Genomic DNA, 26,871 nt, shown 5'->3' on the forward strand with positions numbered 1-26,871 from the left:
TTATTGCTGCACACTGTCATTTGGGTCAGGTACTAAAAAGGATGATGACATACCGCAGTAAATTGTTGACATGGTATACAACATGCTGAACCCAGTCTTACTACTGTATAAATGAAACTCTGTGCATATACATAAACGGCATCCCAACTTTTGTTCAGCTTTACTCCATGTATCATACATAGAAAACAAGCACAGGCATCCTTCCAGTACTCACGTAGGAAGTGTTTCTCCAGTAAGGCAATTTCCAAATGACCCTTGACCTCATTGAGACGTTCTGATTCGCTCCTCAGGTCTTGCATGACAGACAAAGTCCCCAAACCAGCCTAGAAAAAAACACAGAGGGTTACTGACAGATATAAACCTGAAACAAACCACACATAAACTAGTCTCTCCAAGCTGTGACTTACAGAATACCAGTCTTCTCTATGGTGTCTTCCTCCTGTTTTAGATGGATAAGCCTCAAACTGAAGGCCAGTCTCAATGACAAACGTACACTGTAATATTCTGACTCACTGATAACACGACATGAACCTGCTCTGACTCCATCCCACCCTCACACACACAGGCTGAAAGAACGCAAGATCTGCAGAAAGACGAGCCGCAGTGAGAGAGAGAGACAGAGAAAGTAGGTGAGTGAGAGATTAGGAGAGAGGGCGGCACTGCAGAGAGAGACAGCCGAAAAGCAGAGGTGTCTCTTTAAGAGGCCAATGCGACTGACAGTGCAGGCATGCTCTCCTCTCACACACACGTTTGGTGTCACTGCATTAAACCTCTAATGGTAAAATGCTTGCGTCTTGCAATTTGCAACAGGATTATATCCAAGCTGATGGGACATATACATGAACACGTAAGCAACAGTGGGGGAAATAGAAAATAATCAAATGTGATTGAAAATTAGAGATGCACAGGTAAGAGAAAAATAGAGTGAAATTCAGGGAATGGAAAGGAAACATTCTAGCAACATCATGGGTCATTATTTTACCAAAATAAGAGGGATTATACAAAAAGATCGTTTTTTTTTTTAGTTCTTAGATTATTATTTAGTACTGACCTGAATAACACATTTCACATTAAATACGCTTACATATTGTAACAATGGGAGTCTGAGGACTGAGGTGTGGATCCAAATGCAAGCTTTATTGTACAGATCATTGTCAGAACAGGCAGGGCCAAACACCAGCAAACAGGAACAAACAATGCAATGCAAAAGCGTAATCCAATAAGGCAGGCGAGGGTCAAAAACCAAGAGGGCAGTCCAAAGTAGCAAAAGAAACAAAACAATGAAACTATCAAGAACTATGGCTATGACTGAGAAACTAAACAGAACTATGGCTAAGGCAAGGGAAAACAACAAGGCAAGGAAACAAGGAAAACGCTTGGTAGAGTCCGCGAGAGCAAAACAATACTTCGCAACCTCCTGTTTGGCATGGCCCTGTTTATATGGCTGCCAAACAGAAAGTAACCAGCAAAGCAGCATAGGGTGCAGTAACAGTCGTAGAGAGGCAAGGGCTCCCTCTGCTGGCCTGGCTTAACACATATAGTCCATAATATAAAATAATAGTTGATTACAAAATATAAAGATCAGGGTAAATTTAACCTATTTTGTCTTCTGGGAAACATATAAGTGTCTTCTGTAGCTTCTGGAGGGCAGTACTAAATAATAAAAAAAGATAATTTAGCAAAATAAGAAAAATGTATACATCTTTATTCTGTTCAAAAGTTTACACCCCTGGCTCTAATGCGTCATTTTTCCTTCTGAAGCATCAATGAGCATTTGAACCTTCTGTAATAGTTGCATATCAGTCCCTCGGTTATCCTCAATGTAAAAAGATGGATCTCAAAGTCATACAGTCATTGTTGAAAAAGATTCAAATAGACAAAATGCTGAAAAACTAAATAATTTGTGGGACCTGAAGGATTTTTATGAAGAACATCAGGCAGTTTAACTGTTCGGGACAAACAAGAGACTATATAAATGTAAACTTTTGACTTCAACTGTATATGTATTTTATTGATCTTCTGTGGAAAGCGTAGGGCCATAAAAAGTTTGTCCAATCATATCCCTCGATTCGAGGGCTAAGATAGTCTGCCCTACCTGCCTGTCAATGTATGTATTTGCATACATCCTCGCACCCTGTCCACGCAGACATGATACATCATCAACTTCTTTACGCGGTTGCTATTATAGTAATATTACACACTTTATATTGTAATTTTTTTCTCAATGGTGAAAGAGGCATGAGGTAATCTGAAAGTGTTGATTCAAGCCTCCACCAATTCCATCTCTCATTGTGTCGCTAATTAGCAGTTATGATCCCAACCTGTTTTCCCTTGTCTTGTGTTTGCGGACTCTTATTTTGAATTGTTTTCTTCTTTCTCTCTTCCTGTGTTTAGTTCCTGTTCCCTTGCATTTGTCACCTTGTTTATTCCCATGATAACCCCTCATTTGTTGTCATGCTTGTTTATAACTCCTCCCCCTTGTTAACCTTGTTGGCCCACTTATATAAGCCTATTTACCCAGTCACTCTTTGTGAAGTCTTGTATTTCTGTTGCACGTTTCCTTGTTTCCCTGTTGTTGAATTTCTGCCCTTATCTTGGATTTCTTGTTCCTGTCTTGCCCCTTGCCCCTCACATCTGTATGTTTGTTCGGACTGATTGTGCTCTAACCTGATAATCCCACCCACTTTGAAGCGGTACTAAACTGCAGTGGAAAAGCAAACTAAGCCAGTAAATCGAGCCAAGCCGAGACGAGTCGTGCTGAACCTAGTCGTACCACACTGTGGAAAAGAACCGTAATGTTACCCATGATTCAATACTAAGCAGAATATTGCAGAATTCTGAATCATATTGGAATATTGATGTAGATGTTATTGTAGTCAATAACATCTCAAAGTGCCATACTCCAGTTTACCACTACATCATGTCTACTGATTCACATACAATTTAATAAGAACAATAGGTTCTTGATTTCCATCCCTACTAGCTACTGTAATCTGCATCTTGCACCTCTGCGACATGAAACAAAGTGTCCTAAAACACAAGATGTCAGAAGGGTCATCAGTAGAGCATGAAAGAGGCAGTTTCCAGCAGAGAGACTGTAGGCAACTAATTCTTATAAACGGGATATTCAGAGTCAATCAAACCCCTGCTTGTGTGAAAACTGATCTCATTACCCCCTGCCTTCAGGGACTCATTAGTGCATGAATCAAAAAGTAAAATGTGCTGTGATGACAGTCTAAACTACATGGATATACAAGTACTTCTCTGAAATACACTATCGGACAAGAGTTATGCTGACTCCATGTGTCTATGTTTGTGTGTGTGCAGCAAAGCTATTTGGATCAGCATGTGAGCGATGACTCACTCCTCACTGCTGTCTAAACGTCACGGCACCACTGGTGATTCTGTTAGCAGGCTGTTGCATTCAACACTTAAGCTGCCTGTGATGCAGGAAATTACCAATGCAAACACATGCAAACCGAGTGGCAAGACTGGTTAGCCTTTCAACGTGTGCAGAAAGTGAGTTTGCATGCTTTCTGAAAGCCATCACAGAGGTGTATAGATTTTTAGCTCGTCAAAATGTTTTATTGCCAAAAAAACAATTATGTTGGAAGGAGCTCAAGGTCTGTGGAAACCATTTTCAAAATACCACAAATCATATTGAATTAGACAGAGCTTTTTAAAATCTGAGCCTTATGGACAAGGCAAAGCTTTTTAGGTATCATACTGTAGGTGTACTTGCAACAAAGCAGCAGAAAAACAAGAAAACTAGATCGGAAACTATAGGTGTCTTTATATAGCCTAGTTAAAGAATTGCTCCACTTCCAAAATAAAAAAAAAATTCTGAGAATTTACTCACCCCCATGTCATGCCACGATATTCATGTTTTTCTTTCTTCAGACGCAAAGAAATTAAGGACTTCATTACAGGATTTTTCTCCATATAGTGGACTTCAGTGGTGCTCAACGGATCGAAGGTTAAAAATGCAGCTTCAAAGGACTCTACAAGATCCCAGCCGAGGAATAAGGGTCTTATCTAGGGAAACAATCATTTTTTTTGTACAATTCATATACTTTTTAACCTAAAATGCTCATCTTGTTTAGCTCAGCGATGCACACTCTGTTCACTCTGGGTTAATACAGTTAGGGTATGTCGAAAAACGCCTCGGGTTTCGTATGAAACCCTAGTTCCTCGGGGGAACGAGACGCTGCGTCAATACGCTTTGGGAACACCTCCAGCGTGACCACGCTCTGAACCATGTGTCTAATCAGTCCAATAGGAAAGTGCGTTGTGACGTCATGGACGGGGTGACATCATGAACCAGGAAACTATAAAGCATGTGCGGTGAATGCAGCCGGCAGCTTCTGCCACCAGGAGCGCTGCAGGGATGCCGAAATTGTGGAAGGCAATGCAGCATCTCGTTCCCTCGAGGAACTAGGGTTTCATACGAAACCCGAGGCGTTCCCCTTCGGGAACGTCGAGCTGCGTCAATGCGCTTTGGGAACGAAATACCCACGCCACCAGAATTTCAAAGACCTGCTATATGTGAAGCAGGAAAGGGGCATGTATGCCCAAGAAATGGCTGCCGAGAGGCAGAAAAAGAGGGGTGAAAGTAGCCCAAAAGGTGCTGCTAGTTAGGCAGAGTAGAGAAGGGCCTTAGCCCAAGGGCGAAAGTAGCCCAGAGTAATTACTGGTGATAAAGCAGGATAGAAAAGAGCCTGAGCTCACTGATAAATAAGGGCGAAAGTAGCCCAGAGTAGTTACTGCTGATAAAGCAGAATAGGAAGGGGCCTCAGCCCACTGGAAATAAAGGCGAAAGTAGCCCAGAGTAGTTGCTGCTGATAAAGCGGGATAGAAAAGAGCCTCAGCTCACTAAAAAATAAGGGCAAAGTAGCCCAGAGAGATAAACTCTTACACAGAGAAGAGAGGGGCAAGCGCCCCACGTTAGAGAGTCCTACTGGTAGTAAGAGCATCAGAATGTAAGGCCTGGGAGCCTGGAGTATAAGGGAGGTCTAATTCATAAAACCTCACAAATGTAAGTGGCGTGGACCATCCCGCAGCGTTACATAAATCCTGCAGAGAGACACCTGCCAGGAAAGCCTTCGTCGTCACAACCTTGCGGGTAGAGTGAGCCTTGGCTTCCAAGGGAGAGGGAAGACCAGAGGACTTGTAAGAAAGAGAACTGGCATCTGAAATCCACCAACTTAGGGTTTGTTTAGAAGCTGGAAGACTTCTATTGCCCAATGGCTCGGACGGTCTCTTTGGTGACACGCAGAGCGAGGTCAGCTGTTCGACGAAGCTCACTAACACTGACTGCTGCCCCGTCCTCGCCCTCATCCAGCTCCTTCAGCAGGTCGGCCTGATATGCTTGGAGCACCACCATAGTATGTAGACAGGCTCCGGCCTGACCTGCTGCCGAGTACCCTTTCCCCAGCAAAGATGATGCAGTTCTAAGTGCTTTGCTGGGGAGTGCCGGGGCCTTTAGGGACGATGCCGAGCTAGGGGACAGATAGCTGGAAAGCGCCTGTTCCACATGTGGCATCGCCCCATAACCGTGTTCACGTGCCCCTGCCACGTTGCAATATGTGGCAGCAGTGGAGGAATGAACACGGGCCGAGAATGGTTTAGCCCACGATCTCGATACCTCGGTATGGAGATCGGGGAAAAACGGTAGGCCCCGGCATGGAGGTAAAGACTTGGAGAGCAGAAATCTTTCATCTAATTTTGATCTTTTAGAACTCTGCTCTGCGGTCACAACGTCCGGCCAGTCGATGTTCAGTTTGGCAACGGCACGTGTGACCACCTCCAATAACTCCTCGTACTCGACAGGCTGGGAGGGCGTGGGACCAGCCTCCTCGACCATTTCCGTGTCCTCCTCCTCAGAGGAAGATAAACGGAGGGTCGAGCGCTCCTCCTGGGGGGAAGAAGCCGCGGTGCGGGCTTCCACACCAGAGAGGGGCAGGGATCTGGCAGAGGAGGATGGAGAAAGGGGCTCGCCCGTCTCCAAACTCGATACCAGATCCATCTGCGATCCCCACGAATGCCTCAGCAGAAGCAGGACCTGATCAGCGGGGAACGCTGGCGAGGGCTCCTTCCTAAAAAAGAGCCCTCCGGGAGCGAAGCGTGCAAACAATGCACACACTCAGCCTCCTCAAAGGCTGACTGGGCGTGCCTCGCCCCCAAGCAAGAAACGCAAAGCAAGTGTGTGTCCTCAGCCTTGATGTATCTTTGGCATGGAGGTACACATCGTTTGAATTGCTTGCGGTCGCCCATTTTTGCTTTTCCTATCTACTCAGTACTCAAATAAAATTAGAGCAAACTGAAAAACAGCACTGAGGGACAAACACATTCACATAGAGCGCGACTGAAAGACAGAAGAGTTCACATGCGCATTGCAGACCTAGACAAGACAAGCATTTGTGGTTAGAAAGTGTATAAAAAATATTTTTGTCTATAATCGTTTCACTAGATAAGACCATTGGCTGGGATCGTTTAGAGCCCTTTGAAGCAACATTGAAACTGCATTTTAAACCTTCAATCTGTTGAGCACCACTGAAGTCCACTATTTGGAGAAAAATCCTGGAATGTTTTCCTTAAAAAAAAAATTTCTTTGCAAGTGAAAAATGAAAGCCGTGAATATCTTGGATGACACGGGGGTTATTGACATTTTTATTCTGAAAGTGGAGTAATCCTTTAAGGCTGCTCTGTGCCTCCTCAAAATTCAATGTAAAGGCACAATGCTGCATAAACCCACCCACCTCAGCCCTTTATCAAAGTATACAGTTCTTGCAGTGTAAATGCATTTTTGCCACCTCTGAGCAGCATTAAACAGCCTGTAGAAAGACATCTAAATGCTACTTCAGATGCACTTCTGACATATATTTAGGCAACGTTTACACTAGTGCATTTTTGTTTTAAAAACTCATAACTTTTGCTATGGTTATGCCTCTCGGTTACACTACTCCGGCGTTTTCAACCTTTATAAACAAGGAATTAAAAAAATTATAATAATTTTTTAGTGTAAACGGACCAAAACGAATACTTTTGAAAATGGTGGTGTGGCCAACATTTGCTCTGTGTATCCTTGATGACCATTGTAAACAATAGCCTACATGCCCAGTGTGTATGAATGGTGATGTGACGTGTTTTTGGCTGGGTAGTGTGGATGGAATATTTTTCTGAAACGCAGTGAAAATGCCAGTGCAGACGTCGATCATTTTTGTTTTAAAACAAAAATGCTCTAGTGTAAACAGGGCCTTAGATGAGGAATAAAGAATAAAGTTAACCACATATTTTATTAAAATTTTGGAATATTGCATTCCAATTCTGAATGGAAACACCAGAACGTGAATACATTTTCCAAAAAGTGTATAAAAAAACTGAAAAAAATTTAGTATGAGAACGTACAAAAACTACAATGGAAAAAAAAACCCAGAATTGTGTCTTATTCACAAGTAGTTTTTGTCATATTCTCATTCTTCATATCAATTAAATTCACGTAAAGGAATATGGAAACATAGGGTGTGTTCACACTTGTGATGTTTGGTTCGATTAAAAGAAACTCTGGTGCGATTGCGCTGTTAGTGTGATTCACTTGAGTAAGTGTGAACACTGCCACCCGAACCCTGGTGCGCACCAAACAAGTGGACCGAGACCGCTAAAAAGATGGGTCTTGGTTCGCTTCCAAATTAACTCTGGTGCAGTTCGAATGAAATATGAACGCGGACCAAATACTAGAAGTATTAGAATATACTTCTTATAGAAGTATTAGAATAAACCAAAACTATGCGGCATGATTTCACGAAGGCAACATGCGGTGTATCGAAAACAAAATAAACCGAGGGCAAACATGGAGCAGCAAGGAGGTAAAGTGCCTCTTTATGAGTTTGTAGGTGGTGAAAATAAAATCATATACACGCAACAATGAGCGCACTTAGTCCAGCAGACGGCATTAGGTGTATTTGACTTAAACTGACGCTGAGAAAGTGAACGGGTACTTTAAGTCGAACACACCTTTTTCTTTTGTTTGGACTGTTCGGTGAGTTCCATCATGGAATATACATCACTTAACCTGACCAATCAGGTGAACGTGAACGTATCACAATGCCTTTAGGTTCAATATCTTTAGGTTCTCTGTCAAAAATGCCAGTGTGAACACTAAGCAGACCAGGACCAAATGTATTATTTTCCTTTTAGGTCCGGACCAAATGAACCAAACAAACCGAACTACAAGTGTGAACACACCCATAGTTTAGAGTGTTAAGAGTGTAGTGTAGTAGAGTTGTAGAGAGTTGTAGTAGAGTAGTAGTGAGCTGTAATAGTTGCCTATATGGTTGCTAAGACAATCTGGGTTATCCGTAGTTATTGTGTTGCTAGGGTTTTCTGGATAGTACCTAGGTGGTGTTCTAGGTGGATCCCAAGTCAAAAGAAGCCATCCTAAAACCTCTATGATATTCTGGTGCCTAGATATGGCTAGTTCCTCCTTCAGTGAAAGTGATTTTTTTACATGACTATCAAATGAAAATTGTTCAGTCAATTATAAATGGAAAAAGCAAACAATAACAAACAGTACTAACAACAAAAAGTGTCTTTCAAATGCAGAAAATGTTCTTTATAGTCGAAAAAGTAGGGCTGCACGATAGATCGTTTCAGCATCGTCATCGCGATGTACACGTGCGCGATAGTCACATCGTGGCAGTCACGATGCAGGGCAAAACAAAATTATGTGTGTCTGATTTAAAAATGTACTTTCTATATTTCTAAACTTTCTATTCACGGATCTATATTTGTCTAAAATAAAGTAATTAACTCATGTTTAAAGGTTCTTTAAAAACTACAATGCACACGTTGCTTCACCTACTTCATGCATGCAGTTTCTGTGTGCGCATGGCGAAATGAGCGCGGGACGGGAGAAAAGCGCCGAAATGGAAGATCTGGTCGCAAAAAGAAACGCAACGTTGGTCATATGGAAGTATTTTGGATACAAAAAGGATGCTGCTGACCAAAAACAGGTGCTTTGTCAGGAGTGCCTGGCAGTTGTTGCCACAACTCGCGGAAACACTACGAATTTAAGGGACCGTTCACTGTACTTTTACATTTTTTATTCTTTGAAAATGCTTACAAAATTACCCCAATTATTCTTGAATTATTATTTGATTTTTAAGCAGTTCAAAACAACCTGATGAACATAAATGAATTTGTACACATCGCAATATATATCGCAAGAAAAAAAAATTAGGGTTGTTCCGATTCCGATACTAGTATCGGAAATGCCGCCGATACCACAAAAAAATCTAGCATCGGAATCGGCGAGTACTTGAACCCACATACCGATCCGATACCATTTTCTTAAGATTCACGCTAGCAAATCGGAAGCCAGTTCTTCTTCGCGGCTCAGTATGCAAACACAGGGAATAGTGCTGTGTTGCCACAAGCAACCACTGTTTAGAGCAGCGAAGAAGAAATACAAACGTGCTAGCAGTTTGTCCGCTGTTTGGCATTTTCTCAGACTGGACCAACCAGCCAGTAAAACGGCGGCATGTCTCATATTTAGGGCTTTATGATTTCCGCGATGCGGAAAACACGGACGGAATCGTGGAATCCAGTCAAAATGGAATTTACAGTTTAACGCGGAACGTCACGGAATTTGTCAAAGTTTGATGCATTAATCAAAGGTAGTTCATTACACTTAAATCAAATCGTGATTATGGACTAATATTAAGCCGAAAACCGACTGTTTAAATATAAATTATGCGTGGCTCTGTGTTAATGAATGGTACAGGCGCATGGATTTGTTTACTCCTTGTGCTGAAGCGCGCGGGGCACTTGCGGTAATATTAAAGGGCTCCAGTCCAGACTGTGACCATTCTTTCTGCCAGTGTTACTAATTTTAGTGAGCGGTCACACTGGCGTGATCACCGTGTTGTTCAACTCATAAGCACTGCCATTTCTGTCTCAGATAAGAAACATAAAACGGCACGCGAAACGAAAGTGAAACTAACACGATACGTTTGAGCTGCTCAGCGCTGACCGTTTATCAGCTTGGACTGCAACGCAAACAAACTTGCACGAACCCCAAACAGCTTTATTCGGGAGCCAATGTTGATTTTGCAACACTTACTGCTGCGAGATCCAGTGAGGAGCATTTGAAAATGCCGCACAATGAATAAGGTTGCTGCAAGATCTAGTGAGAATCTTTCAAATTCTGGCCAAAATTCTCTGTTATAAACAGGATGTACGTCAGAAAACCAGATTAGTAATACTAACTATAATAAAAAACTATTACTGTCAAATGTATGTCATATATTAAAAATACTCACTGTATAGTTCACTGTATATATCACTGTATGTTTGTTTTATTAAAGGATAAGTCTGAAGCACACCATAAAATAATTTATTAGTATTATCTACAGCTGTATATACAATTACACACCCAGGTATCGGATTAGTACTCGGTATCGGCCGATACCCCGAGCCAAGGTATTGGAATCGGTATCGGGAAGGAAAAAAGGGTATCGGAACATCTCTAAAAAAAATATATTGCAATGTAATTTTTTCCCAATATCGTGCAGCCCTACGAAAAAGGTTCTTTGGATTTTTAAAATGTTTTTCAAAATGATTCTTTTTGGAACTGTTCACTAAAAGGTTCTTCGGGGAACCAAAACTGATTATTCTATGGCATCACTGCAAAAACACCCTTTTGGAAACTATATTTTTAAGAGTGTACTTTTATAAGAGTGTTAATGCTAACCTATAATCTGATTGAATTGTCTATAACAAAGCTTTTAAAATGTAAATAAATCCTTTTTTTTAAGTAATGTTACATTACAACGTAAAAGAAAACAAGAGCCAGTCAACATTTAGAAGTAGTTTCTAAACTAGCAGATCAGGAACATCATTTAATAGAAAGCAAAGATATAATAAATATAAAATTTACAGTTCACCGTGAGTGGCTGGGTGACTCCCACAATTCCATGCCACTCCCTTAACCCAGACCTTAAATCAGTGAGTGCACTTGGGATTTTTAGGATTAAAACTCATGACCATATGTGCTGGTTTCATAGGATTTCAGCTTGAGAGGATAACAAGACGTGACTCTTGCCTCATAACATCCATGGCTGCTTAAGTCTGATGTCCACACTGTTTTTCCACTGCCAACAGTAAATAAAGCTGATACGCTACTGTTGTTACTAGCAGCACAATTTATAGTAGCTTGATGCTGTTGATTCACTAGGTACAGCAATAGACAACATTAACAACAGTAAAATAATAAGACTTGTCAAGTTGCTATTACTAATTTGTTGTGTGACATGTGGTGTCTATAAATGGGAAAAATAAATAAATAAATAAATAAATAAATATATATAATATATACGTTCAAAGGTTTGAGGTCTTTGGTGTTCTCCTAATACTACTCATTTCATATTGCTCATGGCTAATATCCATGCTGAGAGAAGAATGAGAAAAGAAAGTGATTATTTCATTCCAGACTATAGGGAGACATCTGTGTATAATGTATACATAAGCATCTGCATCCTAAGGCAGTATCTTATACTGAAAGTATTGTAACTGACTGTTTAAAAAAACTCTTTATGGGCAGAAATGATCTTGTTTGAGTTCTTTTTAAAGATTTACTTTAGGCATTTTTGCCTTTTTAAAAAATTAGAATAGGACAGACTCGGGATGCTCAAAGTGCAACGCTGGTTTATATAAAACATAATAGGTAAAGTTGTTTATTTGCAAATAAGGTGAACTATATTCTGCATATATTACTTTGAATTCTTCATTTTGTTTTGTTTTTTTCTACTGTGCTCACAGCGGAGATTAGCATCATGATTAACATTGATTATACTTGCATGATTTTTAAATTTTAGCTGATTTTTAAAACCATGGCAGACCACAGACATGGACAGTTTTTGACATTCTAATCCTCCACTAGATGTTTCGGCCAGACCACAAGATCACAAACTTGCTGCCGACCGTAGCAACCACTTCACTGTGGCAAATCCACAGACATGAGATCTCACAGAAACTTGGATGATCAAATGTGACTTCAGAAGAAAAACAAATGTGGAATTTGATTGACGTCGTCAGCTGGCTCTCCTGGTGCGCGTTCTGTTTTGCAAAAACTTTTGTGACGTTTCAGCTGCCAGGTTTCAGCTAAAAAAGAACACAACATCCTGAGATGAAGCATTGCTCGCTCTCATTGGTAATTGCGTTTATCTCATCAGAGACAGCCTGATTACGAATCAGTATATCAAACAAAATATCAAACTTCTTTTTTTTTTTTTTCGGATATACAGTTGAGTTCAAAAGTGCATGTTATTGTTTATTTAGTTCTGACTTGAATAAGATATTTCACATAAAAGATGTTTACATATAGTCCACAAGAGAAAATAATATTATGTGTGTTATAATTTATAAAAATGACCCCATTCAAAAGTTTACATCCACTTCATTCTTAATACCGTTTTCCTACCTGAATGAGCCACAGCTGTGTGTGTTTTTTTTGGTTTAGTGATAGTTGTTCATGAGTCCCTTGTTTGTCAGTTAAACGGTTAAACCGCTATTTGTCAGAAAAAATCCTTCAGGTCTCTCAAATTCTTCGCTTTTCCCAGCGTTTTTGTGTATTTGAACCCTTTCCAACAATGACTATGATTTTGAGATGCATCTTTTCACACTAAGGACAACTGAGGGACTCATATGCAACTATTACAGAAGGTTCAAACGCTCACTGATGCTTTAGAAGAAAAATTAACTTATTTCCAGCAGGTAAATTTAACTTATGTCTTCTGTAGCCTCTGAAGTGCAGTGCTAAATGTATATTTAGGCAAAATACGAAAAATGTACACATCTCCATTCTGTTCAAAAGTTTTCACCCTCCAGCTCTTAATGTATAGTTTTTCCTTCTAGAGCATCAGTGGGTATTTGAACCTTCTGTAATAGTTGCATATGAGTCCCTTAATTGTCCTCAGTGTGAAAAGATGGATCTCAAAATCATTCAGTCATTGTTGGAAAGGGTTCAAACACACAAAAATGCTGGGAAAATCAAAGAATTCGTGGGACCTGAATGATTTTTCTGAAGAACAGCAGGCAGTTTAACTGTCCAAGACAAACAAGAGACTAATGAACAACTAGTCTATCACTAAACCAAAAACACAGCTGTGGAACATTCAGGAAAGAACACAGTATTATGAATCAAGGGGATGTAAACTTTTGATAAATTCATCCATTTTTATAAATTCAACTATTATTTTCTCTTGTGGACTTTATGTAAACATCTTTTATGTGAAATATCGTATTCAGGTCAGTACTACACAAACAATAACATGCATTTTGTATGATCCCTCTTATTTAGGTAAAAGTTTGGATTCTCATTTTGCAGATTCTGAAAGGGGGATGTAAACTTTTGATCTCAACTGTAGGATAGGCTCTGACTAAGTCAGCAGTAGTAAAATAATCGTAATGAAAAAACTTTTTGGACAAAAATTTGGTTAACACAATTGGGCCATGGATTGGACCACCTTACCAAAGACATAGCGACACCCTGCCGACCTCCCATAATACCTACAACAGTGCATGAGATATACAGTGCATGATTTTTGCATGGATCAGCACCACTTTTCTTATATGCAAATATCTAGTTTTGCTGCTCCTAGTTAAGCCAGTAGGCCTTTCTGTGTGAAGTTTGCATGTTCTCCTCATGTTGGTGTGGGTTTTCTCTGGGTGCTCTGGTTTCTCCCACAATCTAAAGACATTGCAAATTGCTGGTGTGAATGTGCGTGTTAGCCCTGCGATGGACCAGCCATCCATCCAGGGTGTTTCCCTGGCAATTGCCCAAGATTCTGGGATAGGCTCCAGCATACCCGAGACCCTACTTAGGATAAGCAGTTTGGAGATTAGATGGATAGACAAAGGTTTTCCTATCTACAATTTGGAACAGCCAGCAATGCCTCAAACTACTGCTTGAGTGGGCAGCTCATTAGGTTTTGGAACAGAGCCATGGTTTAGGGATGAGCATTAGACACGCTACCGTACAGCATGACGCCCTACAGCATCCAAGAGAAACCCACAGACCTGTCACTCGACATCTCAGTTTACATTTCCAAAAAAACACACACTCATGTTGCAGATGGAAGCAGAGGAAGTTGGCTTTTCTGTGAGACACTTATGCAACACCATGACTAATCTGAGGCTCCATCTTTGAGGGGAAAGCCTCAAAATAAACAGAACACCGAATTACAGAGATAGGACTACAAACCTCTCAAAAAAACATTTCTAACATGATTATAGCAAATAATTCTTCCATAAACCATCTGTGAAATGAAAAGGTACCAGACTAAAGCTATAGCGTCTGGTGTTAACAGGATGGTAAAGTGCATTAAAGCATCATTTGGCTGCAAGGGCTGAGGCCTTCCTGTATTTCTCAGGAACATCAGCACAGTTTAACAAGGCGAATGAGATAATGTCGAGACAGAACATTAAACAAGCTCTTTCTGCTTTGCTACATTATGGAAGATAAGGAGGTAGTTGACAAAAAGGTCAGACTCTAAAAGAGACTGATTTATAGGAACTGGATCTACGTTCTAAGGGGCCGTTTGCACAGAATACATTTTTGCATTCCAATGTGCCATTATTCCATTCGTTTTTCTACGCAAACATGTGCTTTAATGTGTGCTCATGTCTGTCTTATGTTTTTTTTTACACTGAGTGAAAAGTTTTTGAACAATAAGTTTTTAATGTTTTTTAAGGAATTCTCTAAGAATTATAGAAATAAATACTTTTATTTAGCAAGGATGTTTTAAATTGACCAAAGTGATGATAAAGTTACATGCTGTCTTCCTGTACTTCCTATTCATCAAAGATACCTAAAAAAGTCTACTCAGCTGTATTTAACATAATAAATGTTTTTGAGCAGCACATCAGAACATTAGAATGATTTCTTTGAAATCACAGGAATAAATTACATTTCAAAATATATTCACAAAGAAAACAATTATTTTAAATGGTAAAACTGTTTTACTCTTTTTGATGTACTTTGGATCAAATAAATGCAGGCTGGGTGAGCAGAAGAGACTTCTTTAAAAAAACAATACAAATCTTACAGTTCAAAAACTTTTGACTGATTGTGTATGTCTTCCACATGACACAGCATTAAAAAAGGGCATCTCAAACCTTCCATTATATTTCTCCATTTCACTGCTCCTGTTTTGCATTATTCATCACAAAAATGCATTCTGTGCGAATGGTCCCTAAAGCTGTTCGCACACTGGAATAGAAGCGCTATCATGCCGTGCCACACTGTAACTAAGACAAATGGTCTTGCACACCAGTCGCCAGTCCAAAATAGTGAATCTAATCACCTGAACAGGAAAAAGTTCACTTAAAAAAGTGGCACTGATGCATTGAAATTTTAATGTTTGAAAATAGAAATGAAAGGGCAAACTATTATAATTATAACTATTTATATGCAGTATATAGACTTTGTTCCACACAAAGTAAAACCTTTTTTGTGAAAAATGCTTTCTCAAGTCATTAGGCCCTATCATTTTTGGGGCAGGCATGGCCTAATGGTTAGATGGTTACATCCCCGGACTTTCATGTTGGTTTCTCCCATTCTCCCCCGCAGTTCAGTGTGTGTTTGGTTCCTCCTTCATTGTCTCCACCTGGATGTGTAATCAGTCTGTGTATTTAAGGTGTGTGTCTTCCCCTGTACTCTGGTCGGTCTTTGATGTTATATGGATGTCTTACCCTGCTGTTCCTGTGTCTGCTTGTATTCTGTTGGATTTATTAAATATTCGTCTTTTACTACGTCGTTGTTCGTGTGTTCCTGCCTACATCGTGACAGAAAGACCGACCAAAACAGATATTTTGTTGACGTGTTTACCTCCGTTTTGTTTGCCGTTCGTTTTTCCCAGTCTTTTTGTTTCCGTTGTGTGTCTTTTATGGATCCCCTACTACGTCCAGAATTCATCCTCCTTCGGCTGAAGCAGGGGGAATTGCCGCTCGAGGGCTACACGTTAATGTTCCAGCTAGTAGCTAACACCACCAGCTACTCGGACGACGCGCTCTGCGCGTTCTATGACGCGAGTCTAAACGTGTCATGCAGAGCGCCGTCGTCCGAGGACGGCCCTCGAGCCGATTTTGCCTCGTTTGTGGAGTGGACACTGGCGAGAAACCGATCCTCGTTTCCCGCCTGTTCCAAGGAGAATCTCGCCAGTGTCACTCCAGACCCAGAGCCCAGCCAGCCACCCCGACCGACGGATTATGAGCCCATCGTAGACGGAAAGCCCGAGCCCGGAGCGACAGCAGTGTGGAGCGCCGATGGGGTCATATCATCCGACCAGGTGCGAGAGCCGGCCACTACATCTGCGACGGTGGAGTGCTGCGTCGAGCAAGAAGGGGCGGTAGAGAGCCCCGCCCACTGCACCATCACTGAGGGTGAGCTGGAACAAGATTTTGGGGATGTAATTGACTGTGTCATGGAAATACCTATCTGCCTGGACTTCCCACCCACCCTCCCTCTTCTGCCTAGTCCTGAATCTCCGCTGGTTCCGCCCAGCCTTCCTGAATCCCCGTTGTCGACTGTCCCCTTGCTCACCCTCAGTCCACCATCTGTGCGGTGGGTTCGCCGCGGGTCTGCCAGTCTCCATCGGTGTCATGGCTGGAGGATCCCTCACCATCGCCTCCAGCCTCAGAGTCCTGGACTCCGCCTCGGCCCTCCGACCCTGCGGCTCCACCCCGGCTCTCTGCTCCCTCGTCTCCGCCGTCGCCCGTCGATCCACCAGCTCCACCGGGCACCATCGTCCCTCCGGCTCCGCCCTGGTCAGTCGTCGCCCCACCTTCGCCTCTGGACTCTACTCCTCCGGCTGTGCCTCGTCGCGCCGTCCCACCGGCTCTGTGGACCTCCTCCCTCCCGCGGGCACAGCCTCGGTCCTCTGTCGCTCCGGCTCCGCCGCGGATCTCCGGATCTCCATCTCCGCCTTGGTCGCCAGAGCCTTGGGTTCCACCTTGGCCCTCCGGATCCGCGGTGTCACCCAAGATCATCGGCTTTCCGTCTCCGCCTCGGGCTCTCCCACCACCTGCTCCGCCTCCGTCGGTCGGCCCCTTGGAGTCGTCAGCCCTTCCTCTACCATGGCTCCTCCCTCCATCGGCTCCACCGTGGGAATACATCTTGGCTGCGTTCTGGGTCCCACCTGGCTCCTCCTGCTCCAGCCCATTCCTGTCACATCCTTGGCTCCTCCCTCCGTCACCACCCTGGACTCCATCTTGTGCCCTCCTCCCGGGAGTCCGTCCTCCGCCGAAACCCCCTCCTAAGACTGTTTGTTGTTTCCTGTTTGTCGGCGTGAGGACACGCCTTCCGGGAGGGGGAGGTAATGTCACATCCCCGGACTTTCATGTTGGTTTCTCCCATTCTCCCCCGCAGTTCAGTGTGTGTTTGGTTCCTCCTTCATTGTCTCCACCTGGATGTGTAATCAGTCTGTGTAATTAAGGTGTGTGTTTTCCCCTGTACTCTGGTCGGTCTTTGATGTTATATGGATGTCTTACCCTGCTGTTCCTGTGTCTGCTTGTATTCTGTTGGATTTATTAAATATTCGTCTTTTACTACGTCGTTGTTCGTGTGTTCCTGCCTACATCGTGACAGTAACCTGAAAGGTGTGGGTTCGAGTTTTAGGTCCGACAGGAATTGTGAGTGGGGGGAGTGAATAACCAGCGCTCTCTTCCACCCTCAATACCATGACTGAGGTGAGACCCTTGAGCGAGGCACCAAACCCCCAAGCAATATGGCTGCCCACTGCTCCGGGTCTGTGTTCATGGTGTGTGTGTTTACTACTGTGTGTGTGTAGTTTGATGGGTTAAATGCAGAGCACAAATTCCGAGTATGGGTCATCATACTTGGCCACACATCACATCCTTTCATTTTCCTTTCCTTAAATACATGGCGCAATGCAATGCCAGGTGTGACGCAAGTGTTTTTTCCTAGTTTCAACCTGACGCAGTTATCACTTTCACGTCCAGCACCACGTTGTTTACATAGCAAATTCACTTGTGCCCACGAGGTGTGTTCAGCCGCATTGTTGGCCCGTTGCTTTTTTGAGACAACTGAAAATGACTGTGCCTTTTAATATGCGCCTATAGGCAGGTGCACAATGCGCATACAATCTGCTTATTACACAGACAGGGACACGCAGCAACACACAAACATGCCAAATTTTAAAAGTAAAAGGATTGCAATCTAAAGGATTATTACTGTTTACATCAAGAAGCATTAAGTATTTGCAAATTACGCCATGTAAATGGCGAATCCACCATGGTGCAAGCACAACTCACTTTTAAAGGGAATAGGAGATGAGACTCTAATTAGTTTATTGCATGTTACACCCAAAACACACCCATGACTCATTAGGAGAATAGGTACAACCCTTTTGGACCATGTGACTGGTACAGCAAACGTTTTTTTTTTTTTTCATTGTTAAACTAGCAAACGTGGATTCGAACACCCTATGTGTACCTGTGCCATGCGCTTCAGACCATGTGCTCAAAATAGGGCTCATTATCAATCACATTTTATTTATACAGCGAATTTAACAATACGAGTTGTGTCAAAGTAACTTTACAGTATTAAACAGGACAATAGTGTCAAATTATGTCATTATGTGCATTAATAATGATTTGGGACAAATATAATTTTATTTTAATGGGAAACTATGTGAGTAGCATTGTTTTTGAACAGCGTCCTGAGATGTACTGTAATTGGGTGCCTTGGACAGGCGCTAAGTGGCAAATTTTAAAGATGTGGCACACCATTACACCTCTTGTCCGGTGTGTAACAGCTTTAACACAACATTCTAACTGCCATGGAAATTATTTTAAACACTCTACATAGGCCACAACACCATGCACTACACAAACAGCACTGTGGAGAGACTTAACTCACAAACAATTTCAAAAGAGTTTAAAGGAACACTCCACTTTTTTTGGAAATAGGCTCATTCTCCAACTCCCCCCGAGTTAAAAAGTTGAGTTTTACCGTTTTGAAATCCATTCACCCGTTCTCCTGTTCTGGAGATATCACTTTTAGCATAGCTTAGCACAGATCATTGAATCCTATGAGACCAATAGCATCACGTTCAAAAATGACCAACGAGTAAAGCTGTGATTTTCTTGGCCAATAAGATTAGGTACTACACTCCCATTCCGGCGTAATAGTCGAGGAAGTTTGCTGCCATAATATGGTGGAAGCAGGCGAAGTAATATCACGCAGTGCCTGAAATTAGTTCCCAGCTAGGTTAGCATTTGGTTAACATGTGCTGCGTGATATTACTGAACCTGCTTCAGCCATATTACAGCAGCAAACTTCCTTGACTCTTACGCCGGAATGGAAGTGTAGTTCCTAATCTTATCAGCCTAGAAATTGCAACTTTACATTTTCCACTGCTATTAGTACATAATATAACTACAGAAGAGTCAAGTTTTAAATAGGACAAATATTGAAACTTGTTGGTCATTTTTGAAAGCGATGCTATTGGTCTAATAGGATTCAATGATCTATGCTAAGCTATGCTAAAAGTGATATTGCCAGAACAGGAGAATGGCTGAATGGATTTCAAAATGCAAAACTCAACTTATTAACTCGGGGGGAGTTGGAGAATGAGCCTATTTCCAAAAAAAAGTTGAGTGTTCCTTTAATGTCAGCATGTTTCTATGCTAACATTTCAATCAAATTTTAAACACATATTGTGTAAAATATTGATTTTTTTAAATATATCAAACTGTTTTGTTGGACCTTCTCAGTGCTAAATAAAACATATCCACAATCTATATTTCCTTGACTCATCCATATAGATTTGTTTTTCTTCACTAAGCTTGACGTGATGCATTCAGAGACTGCCTTATCTCAAAATGATACAGTTTGCAACATCAGCCCTCAAGGTTTTCCTTTGAACATTTGTTGTATAGAATGTTAGGTAACAGTGTACTGTGACGTTTGACCAGTGCTGGCGTAGCAAAGGGCCACACTGGGCCTAAAATAAGACACCAAGCCTGAATCCAAGTCACTGTTACTTTATGCTGCAGTATAATGTTGCTGGAAGCCAATTTATGATACCAAAATGTTGTCTAGGTTTGGAAACTGACTTTTTATAACAAATGTATTACATAAATAACTGTACTACACTAACATATAAAAGCTCTAAAATGAGTTATACACTACCAGTCAAAATCTTTTGAGCAGTAAGATTTTTAATGTTTTTTAGTCTCTTCTGCTCACCAAGCCTGCATTTATTTAATCCAAAGTACAGCAAAATTACAGTAAAATTTGGAAATGTTTTTATTATTTAAAATAACTGTTTTCTATTTGAATATCTTTTAAAATGTAATTTATTCCTGATTTCAAAGCTGAATTTTTACCCTCATTACTCCAGTCACATGATTCTTCAGAAATCATTCTAATATTCTATTTTGCTGCTGAAAAACATTTATTATTATGTTGAAAACAGCCGAGTAACTTTGGTTCAGGTTTCTTTGATGAATAGAAAGTTCTGAAGAACTGCATTTATCTGAAATACAAATCTTTTGTAACATTATGAATGTCTTTATCAACACTTTATCAATTTAAAGCATCCTTACTAAATAATATTTCTTTAAATAATATTCAAAAACCACCAATCTTTTAAATGATATAGTGTACAATGTTACAAAAGCTTTTTATTTCAGATAAATTCTGATCTTTGGATCTTTCTATTCATCAAAGACTCCTGAAACTCAACTGTTTTAAATAGTGATGATGATGATGATAATAATAATAATATATGTTTCTTGAACAGCAAATCAGCATATTAGAATGATTTCTGAAGGATTATTTGATACTGAAGACTGTAATAATGATGTTGAAAATTTTGCTTTGATTGGATTAAATAAGTTACATTTTAAAATATATTCATATAGAAAACTGTTATTTTAAATAGTAAAAATACTTCAAAATTTTACATAATAAATGCAGGCTTGGTGAGCAGAAGAGACGTCTTTAAAAAAACATAAAAAATCTTACTGTTCAAAAACTTTTGACTGGTAGTGTACTTCATTCTTACTCAACAGAGAGTTGTCAAATGAAATGAGAGCGTCTAATTACTTACAGGGTCTCTTTGCTCGTCATTGTCTCGTACTGAAGGTCGAGGTCTCAGCAGCATGTCATCATTACATTCAGTGTCTGATCCTGTGGGAGACTCAGGTAAATCCAGGAAGTCATCTCGCTTTGGACCGCGGAATCTTATTTTGTCCAGCCGCTTTAGCATGTTCAACACAGCTGCTTTAGGCTTTACCTTAACATTGCGTATGGCAGCCCTGCAGGATAAACAAAGTATAAAAAAGTGTTAAGGATAAAAGAAACAACTTGTTACATTTTCAAGATGACACAGGTGTTACAATGCAAACCTAATGGAGAAATCTCACTTACACATAATGAAGAAGCAAAATGGCTTCATTACAGTAAGCCAATAGTACTGACAGACCGATATATATCATCCTGTCTATTTAATTAGCCAATTTTTGGCTCATTTGAGATTATTGGCATTGGCTGATGCTGATGTTGACTTGGTCGGCTGACAAAAGTGTTAGTAAATACTGTATACGTGCTTCAGCAGTTTTGTTTTCAGTAAATCATTAAATATATCAATCAATTAAATAATGCATGGAAGTAATGGGAGAACATAAAATATGAAACAGAACCAGGATTAAGAACCACTGATGTATAATAATAATAATACAAAATAATGCACTTTAAAAAACATGCTTGCTCTATATTGTTTCCTAGTAATCAATTAAATTAAATACATCAATAAAATAAATGTATATGTGATGTGTGCATTATAATTATAAACATTATAATGTCATGCAAACATATAGAGATGTCTATTTAAATCCACTACTAAATACATACTTATTATTATTATTCATCAGCAATGTTTATTTACTTAATACTAATAAGCTGATTTACATAATTACCAATCTGGAGCTGGTCCAATAAATATGTGCACACTAATGGATGACAGAAAGCCACTAAATGTATTTTAATTTCATTAAATAACACAACTCTTGATTAAATGTGAACCCCTTCTCTGGAATATGTTATTACGTTATGGTTTACCCAGAAGTCAGCTATCTGACGCACGGTCATATCCTCAGGACTTTCGCAAAAACATGTGAACGAATATTCTCAGTAGTCTCTAGGGTTGACCTTTTAAAACCAAAAGGAATTCATTCGCTCGTCTGTCCTGAAGATCATATCGCCAAAAGAACATTTTAGATTGTAACAGGTTGTAAAAGGATTTCAGGTGCTTTTTCTGCCTCGAGCAAGAATCACTGACCAGAGTTGGAGATCCCAATGGAAACAGAGTGCCATGTGTGGATTTCCTACAGAACTTGGGCATGTTGCTACCTATTTGAAAGCGCTTCAATAACCATCATGATGTAATCGTTTCAGCTATTGCACATGCTGAAGATTTTACAAAACAAAAGTTGAAATATGTGAAACCAAATGTTAACAGCCCAGCAAATCCATGTGAATCCAGATGAATTGCTTGTTATTTTACTCATTTATAAGTCACTTTGGGAAAAAAAACTGTTTGCTAAATGAATATATCTATGGCACTATCATCTTCTGTAGAGCTGCTCTTTATTAAACTGAATTGAATCAGCACTGAACTAGTTCAAACTGAATAACGACATTTGCTGCCTGCTTTCAAACTGTTGAACCGGTTTACAGCAGAATCTGAAATGTCTCCATAGCTGAGTTTCCATTTGTCTGTGAAGCTGCTTTGACACAATCTGTATTGTATAAGGTGCTATAGAAATAAACATGACTTGACTAAATGTATATAAATTCACATTTTCAATGAAAGCACTGAAACAAGAACATGAGGCTCAGAATTTTAACACTTAGTTTAATGCCAATGCGAACAGGTAAGTACAAAAAGGTATTATGTAGAGAAAATAATGGCATATTCTGTAAATGCAGAAAACAAAACAACAGGTTCACGAGGTTCAATTGTAACCGTCTCTCACTGAGATTACATTATAGAACAGGGACTGCCTTGAGAGCTCTCAGTGCTTATTATTATGAAATTATATTTGGCTATTATTGTGATTCTGCATGCTGTGAGAGCAGCAGAAGTCTCTAGTCAAGTACACAAGGCGGAACTAAATGTGTCCACCCACGTAACCCACCGATATCTATACTGCCCACATCTCTACATGAAAATCCACCGCCAAGGCCCTCTGATTCACTTCTAACTGAACACCATTGAGAGCTCTGGAGGAACGCCATGACTTACAACAGCAAACAACGACGAGGACTCTGTGTGAGAGAAATGAAATTCAGTTCATTGAAGATCAAATCTGTGCCACATAACACAAAAACACAAAATGCACATTTTTTTAATCTGTGCGTGAGTCATACTGAGAGTTCAACACTACAGGTGCTGCCTACATACACTCTCTCAGTGCAGGAAAATACTGGGTTTATACTGATAAAAAAAAAAGGGTTGCTTGAGAAAACAGCCTAATCTGAAACTAATGGATATGAAAATGACTGAATCAATCAGTGAACAAATGGATAAATGAATCAAGGACCAATTACTTAAATAAAAATGTGAATAAAGGCTCAATACATCAATGAAACACCAGATCAATGAATCGTTGGGTCAGTGATTCTACTGATTTGAATGATTTAGTTGATTTCCTAAGACAGATGAATCAGTGACTAATACGTCAATGAATGAATGGATGAATTTATCACAAGATTAAATCAATGACTCAGTTGATTCCAATGGTTCCGTTGATTTCACAATGAATAGGGCAATGAATTAATAATTTCACGGATTAATTAATCAAACAACAGATCAATGGATCACTTTAACAATTCTTACTATAGCCTACCATTAATGCTTATTAGCATGCCTATTAATAACATATTGGCTGTTTATAAGTACTTATAAAGCATTTATTTTACACGACCATATTCTACATCCCTAATTCTACCCAATACCTAAACCTAACAACTACCTTACTATTATTTAGCAACAAATTAAGAGTTTATTGATGCAAAAGACATAGTTAATGGTTTATTAATAGCGAGCATTGAACATTAAAGGAACACTCCACTTTTTTTGGAAATAGTCTCATTCTCCAACTACCACCGAGTTAATAAGTTGATTTTTACCGTTTTGAAATCCATTCAGCCGTTCTCCTGTTCTGGCGATATCACTTTTAGCATAGCTTAGCATAGATCATTGAATCCTATTAGACCAATAGCATCGCGTTCAAAAATGACCAACGAGTTTCCATATTTGTTGTATTTAAAACTTGACTCTTCTGTAGTTATATCGTGTACTAAGACCGGTGGAAATGCAAAGCTGCGAGTTTCTAGGCTGATAAGATTAGGAACTACACTTCCATTCCGGCGTAATAATCAAGGAAGTTTGCTGCCGTAATATGGCCGAAGCAGGCGGAGTATTATCAGAAATGAGTTCCCAGCTAGTTTAGCATTTGCACATGTGCTGCGTGGTATTACTGCTCCTGCTTCGGCCATATTACGGCAGCAAACTTCCTGGGAGTGTAGTTCCTAATCTTATCAGCCTAGAAAATTAGAGCTTTGCATTTCCACCGGTCTTAGTACATGATATAACTACAGAAGAGTCAAGTTTTAAATAGGACAAATATTGAAACTCGTTGGTCATTTTTGAACGTGATGCTTTTGGTCTAATAGGATTCAATGATCTATGCTAAGCTATGCTAAAAGTGATATCGCCAGAACAGGAGAACGGCTGAATGGATTTCGAAACGGTAAAACTCAACTTATTAACTCAGGGGGAGTTGGAGAATGAGCCTATTTCCAAAAAAAGTGGAGTGTTCCTTTAAAATAAAGTGTGACCAATGATGACCTTATTTTAATATTTGATTTTGAGGTCAATGAATTTGTCGATCAATTAATCAAAAGAATAACTATTCAGTCAACAGATTCAATTTATTTCAATGATTTAGATCATTTCAGAATGAATAAATGAATCAGTGACTCAATAGGTAAATTAATCATTGAATACATACAGTGCCTTGCAAAATTATTCATACATTTTGTTATGTTGCTGCCTTATGTTAAACTACTTTAAATTACTTTTTTTCCCCACATCAATCTACACTCCCTACTCCATAATGGCAAAGCAAAAAATAGGTTTTTAACATTTGTGCAAATTTATTAAAAATAAAAAAACTGAAAAGATCCCGTTGCATAAGTATTCACACCCTTTTCTAGGACACTCGAAATGTAGCTCAGGAGCATTCATATTGCTTCTAGATGTTACTACACTTCGAGTGGAGTTAAACTGTGGCAAATTCATTTGAATGAGTATGATTTAGAAAGGCACACACCTCTTAGAAAAGGTCTAACAGCTGAAAATTAAGGCAATGATCTATGGAAGAGTTCAGAAAAAAAATCGTCTGCATTGAAGGTTCACAGAAGCATTATCCATAATGGAAGACGATTGGAACAACTAGGACTCTAGAAAATGTCTGCCAGCCCCCATCCAAGCTGACAGAGCTTGAGAGGAGAAAAGGTGAGGCAAAGAATGGCAGATAATTGCCAAATGCAGATGTGCAAAGCTTGTCACATCATACCCAAAAAGATTTGAGGCAGTAAAGGTGCTTCGATATAAGGGTATGAATACTTATGCAATGTACTTATTTCAGTGTTTTATTTTTAATAAATTTGTAAAATTTGCAAATCTGTTTTTTTGCTTTGTCATTATTATGGTGTATGGAGTGTAAATTGATGTGGGGAAAAACAAATTTAAAACAGTTTAACATAATGCTGCAACAAAACAAACTGTGAAAAAAATGAAGAGGTATGAATACTTTTGCAAGGCACTGTAGATCCAATAACCAGCAGATCAATGAAACATATCAATCAATCGATGGATTAATTATTCAACTGTTATTAATAACTACATTTTACAATGATAAATCAATCACTGACTCAGTAGATCAATGAGTCAATAGGTCCACAATAAATGAGTCCATTGATCACAGTGATTCAATCGATAATGACTTGACGGAGCAATGAATAGATGGATCAGTTCAGATCGAGTGAACGAGTCAATGAATCTTTAGATAAAAAACCAATGAATAACTTCGTTTCACAATCACACGACGATGCGCAAAATCAGTAACACATATGCATGTGTTCTCTAGGCCGTCTGCGTATTGTGTGGATACAATGTATTCAGTCCTGTGTTCTACAGAATGATACATTTTGTTCCAATGATCAATGTGTCTGAATGACAGAATAACGGTCACCTTCCAGGAACGCATTTAAATGTCACATTAAACAAAGCGATGACACATTCGATTATGACGTACAGATACTTAGCTATTTAAAACAGCGAGTCTTAGTGCGACACTCTCAGCTTAATTTTAAAGATCGTTGCTCCGAATAGAAACGCTTTCGTCTATGAATTATGACAGTTCTCCTGTAGACACATACTGTAAATCGCCTGTTGCCCTCTTGAATGTTATTAAAGGACACATGGTAAAGATCCGCTTACCCAGCTCGCAAATCGTAGCAAAGTTTCATGAACCCTGCTGATAGTCTGTGATAGATCCTTCAGTAACACCTGCTGGAAAACTGCTGTAAATATACACCAGATCCCTGAGCAGCGGCACGCTCTCCCCTTCTGCTGTTTAAAAGAGCTGTGCGATGTCCCCAGAGTCTTGATTATGTCTGAGTTAATGTCAATCCCCCAAGAGAACACGGATCTGCGTGTCTTGTTGATGTCACCGAACTCATACACACAGCAGCAGACTGGCAGATCTCCTGAACGC

The 26,871-nt window shown here is 40.0% G+C and overlaps 1 protein-coding gene across 1 annotated transcript; it reads right to left on the reverse strand.

Annotated features, from left to right (window-relative positions):
* On the reverse strand, window positions 1–26,810 carry LOC141332864 (GRAM domain-containing protein 4-like). The gene is made up of 4 exons (XM_073837825.1): window positions 26,595–26,810; window positions 21,135–21,342; window positions 215–323; window positions 1–32 (listed from the first exon to the last, which is right to left on the reverse strand). Exons 1-4 carry the CDS (start codon window positions 26,621–26,623, stop codon window positions 1–3), a joined length of 378 nt encoding a protein of 125 aa, XP_073693926.1. The 5' UTR covers window positions 26,624–26,810.
* Between the last annotated feature and the right edge of the window lie 61 nt (window positions 26,811–26,871).

Source organism: Garra rufa, chromosome 4 (assembly GCF_049309525.1).
Source record: "Garra rufa chromosome 4, GarRuf1.0, whole genome shotgun sequence".
NCBI classification, from domain to species: Eukaryota; Metazoa; Chordata; class Actinopteri; order Cypriniformes; family Cyprinidae; genus Garra; species Garra rufa.

Excerpts from the sequence above, each read along its gene's own strand:
- LOC141332864 (XM_073837825.1), bottom strand. The coding sequence starts at position 26,623 with ATGAAACTTTGCTACGATTTGCGAGCTGG. Across the intron at positions 324-21,134 it reads ATGACGAGCAAAGAGACCCT|GCTGGTTTGGGGACTTTGTC; the intron begins GTAAGTAATTAG and ends GTTTTTTTCTAG. Across the intron at positions 33-214 it reads ACTGGAGAAACACTTCCTAC|TACCTGACCCAAATGACAGT; the intron begins GTGAGTACTGGA and ends CATCCTTTTTAG.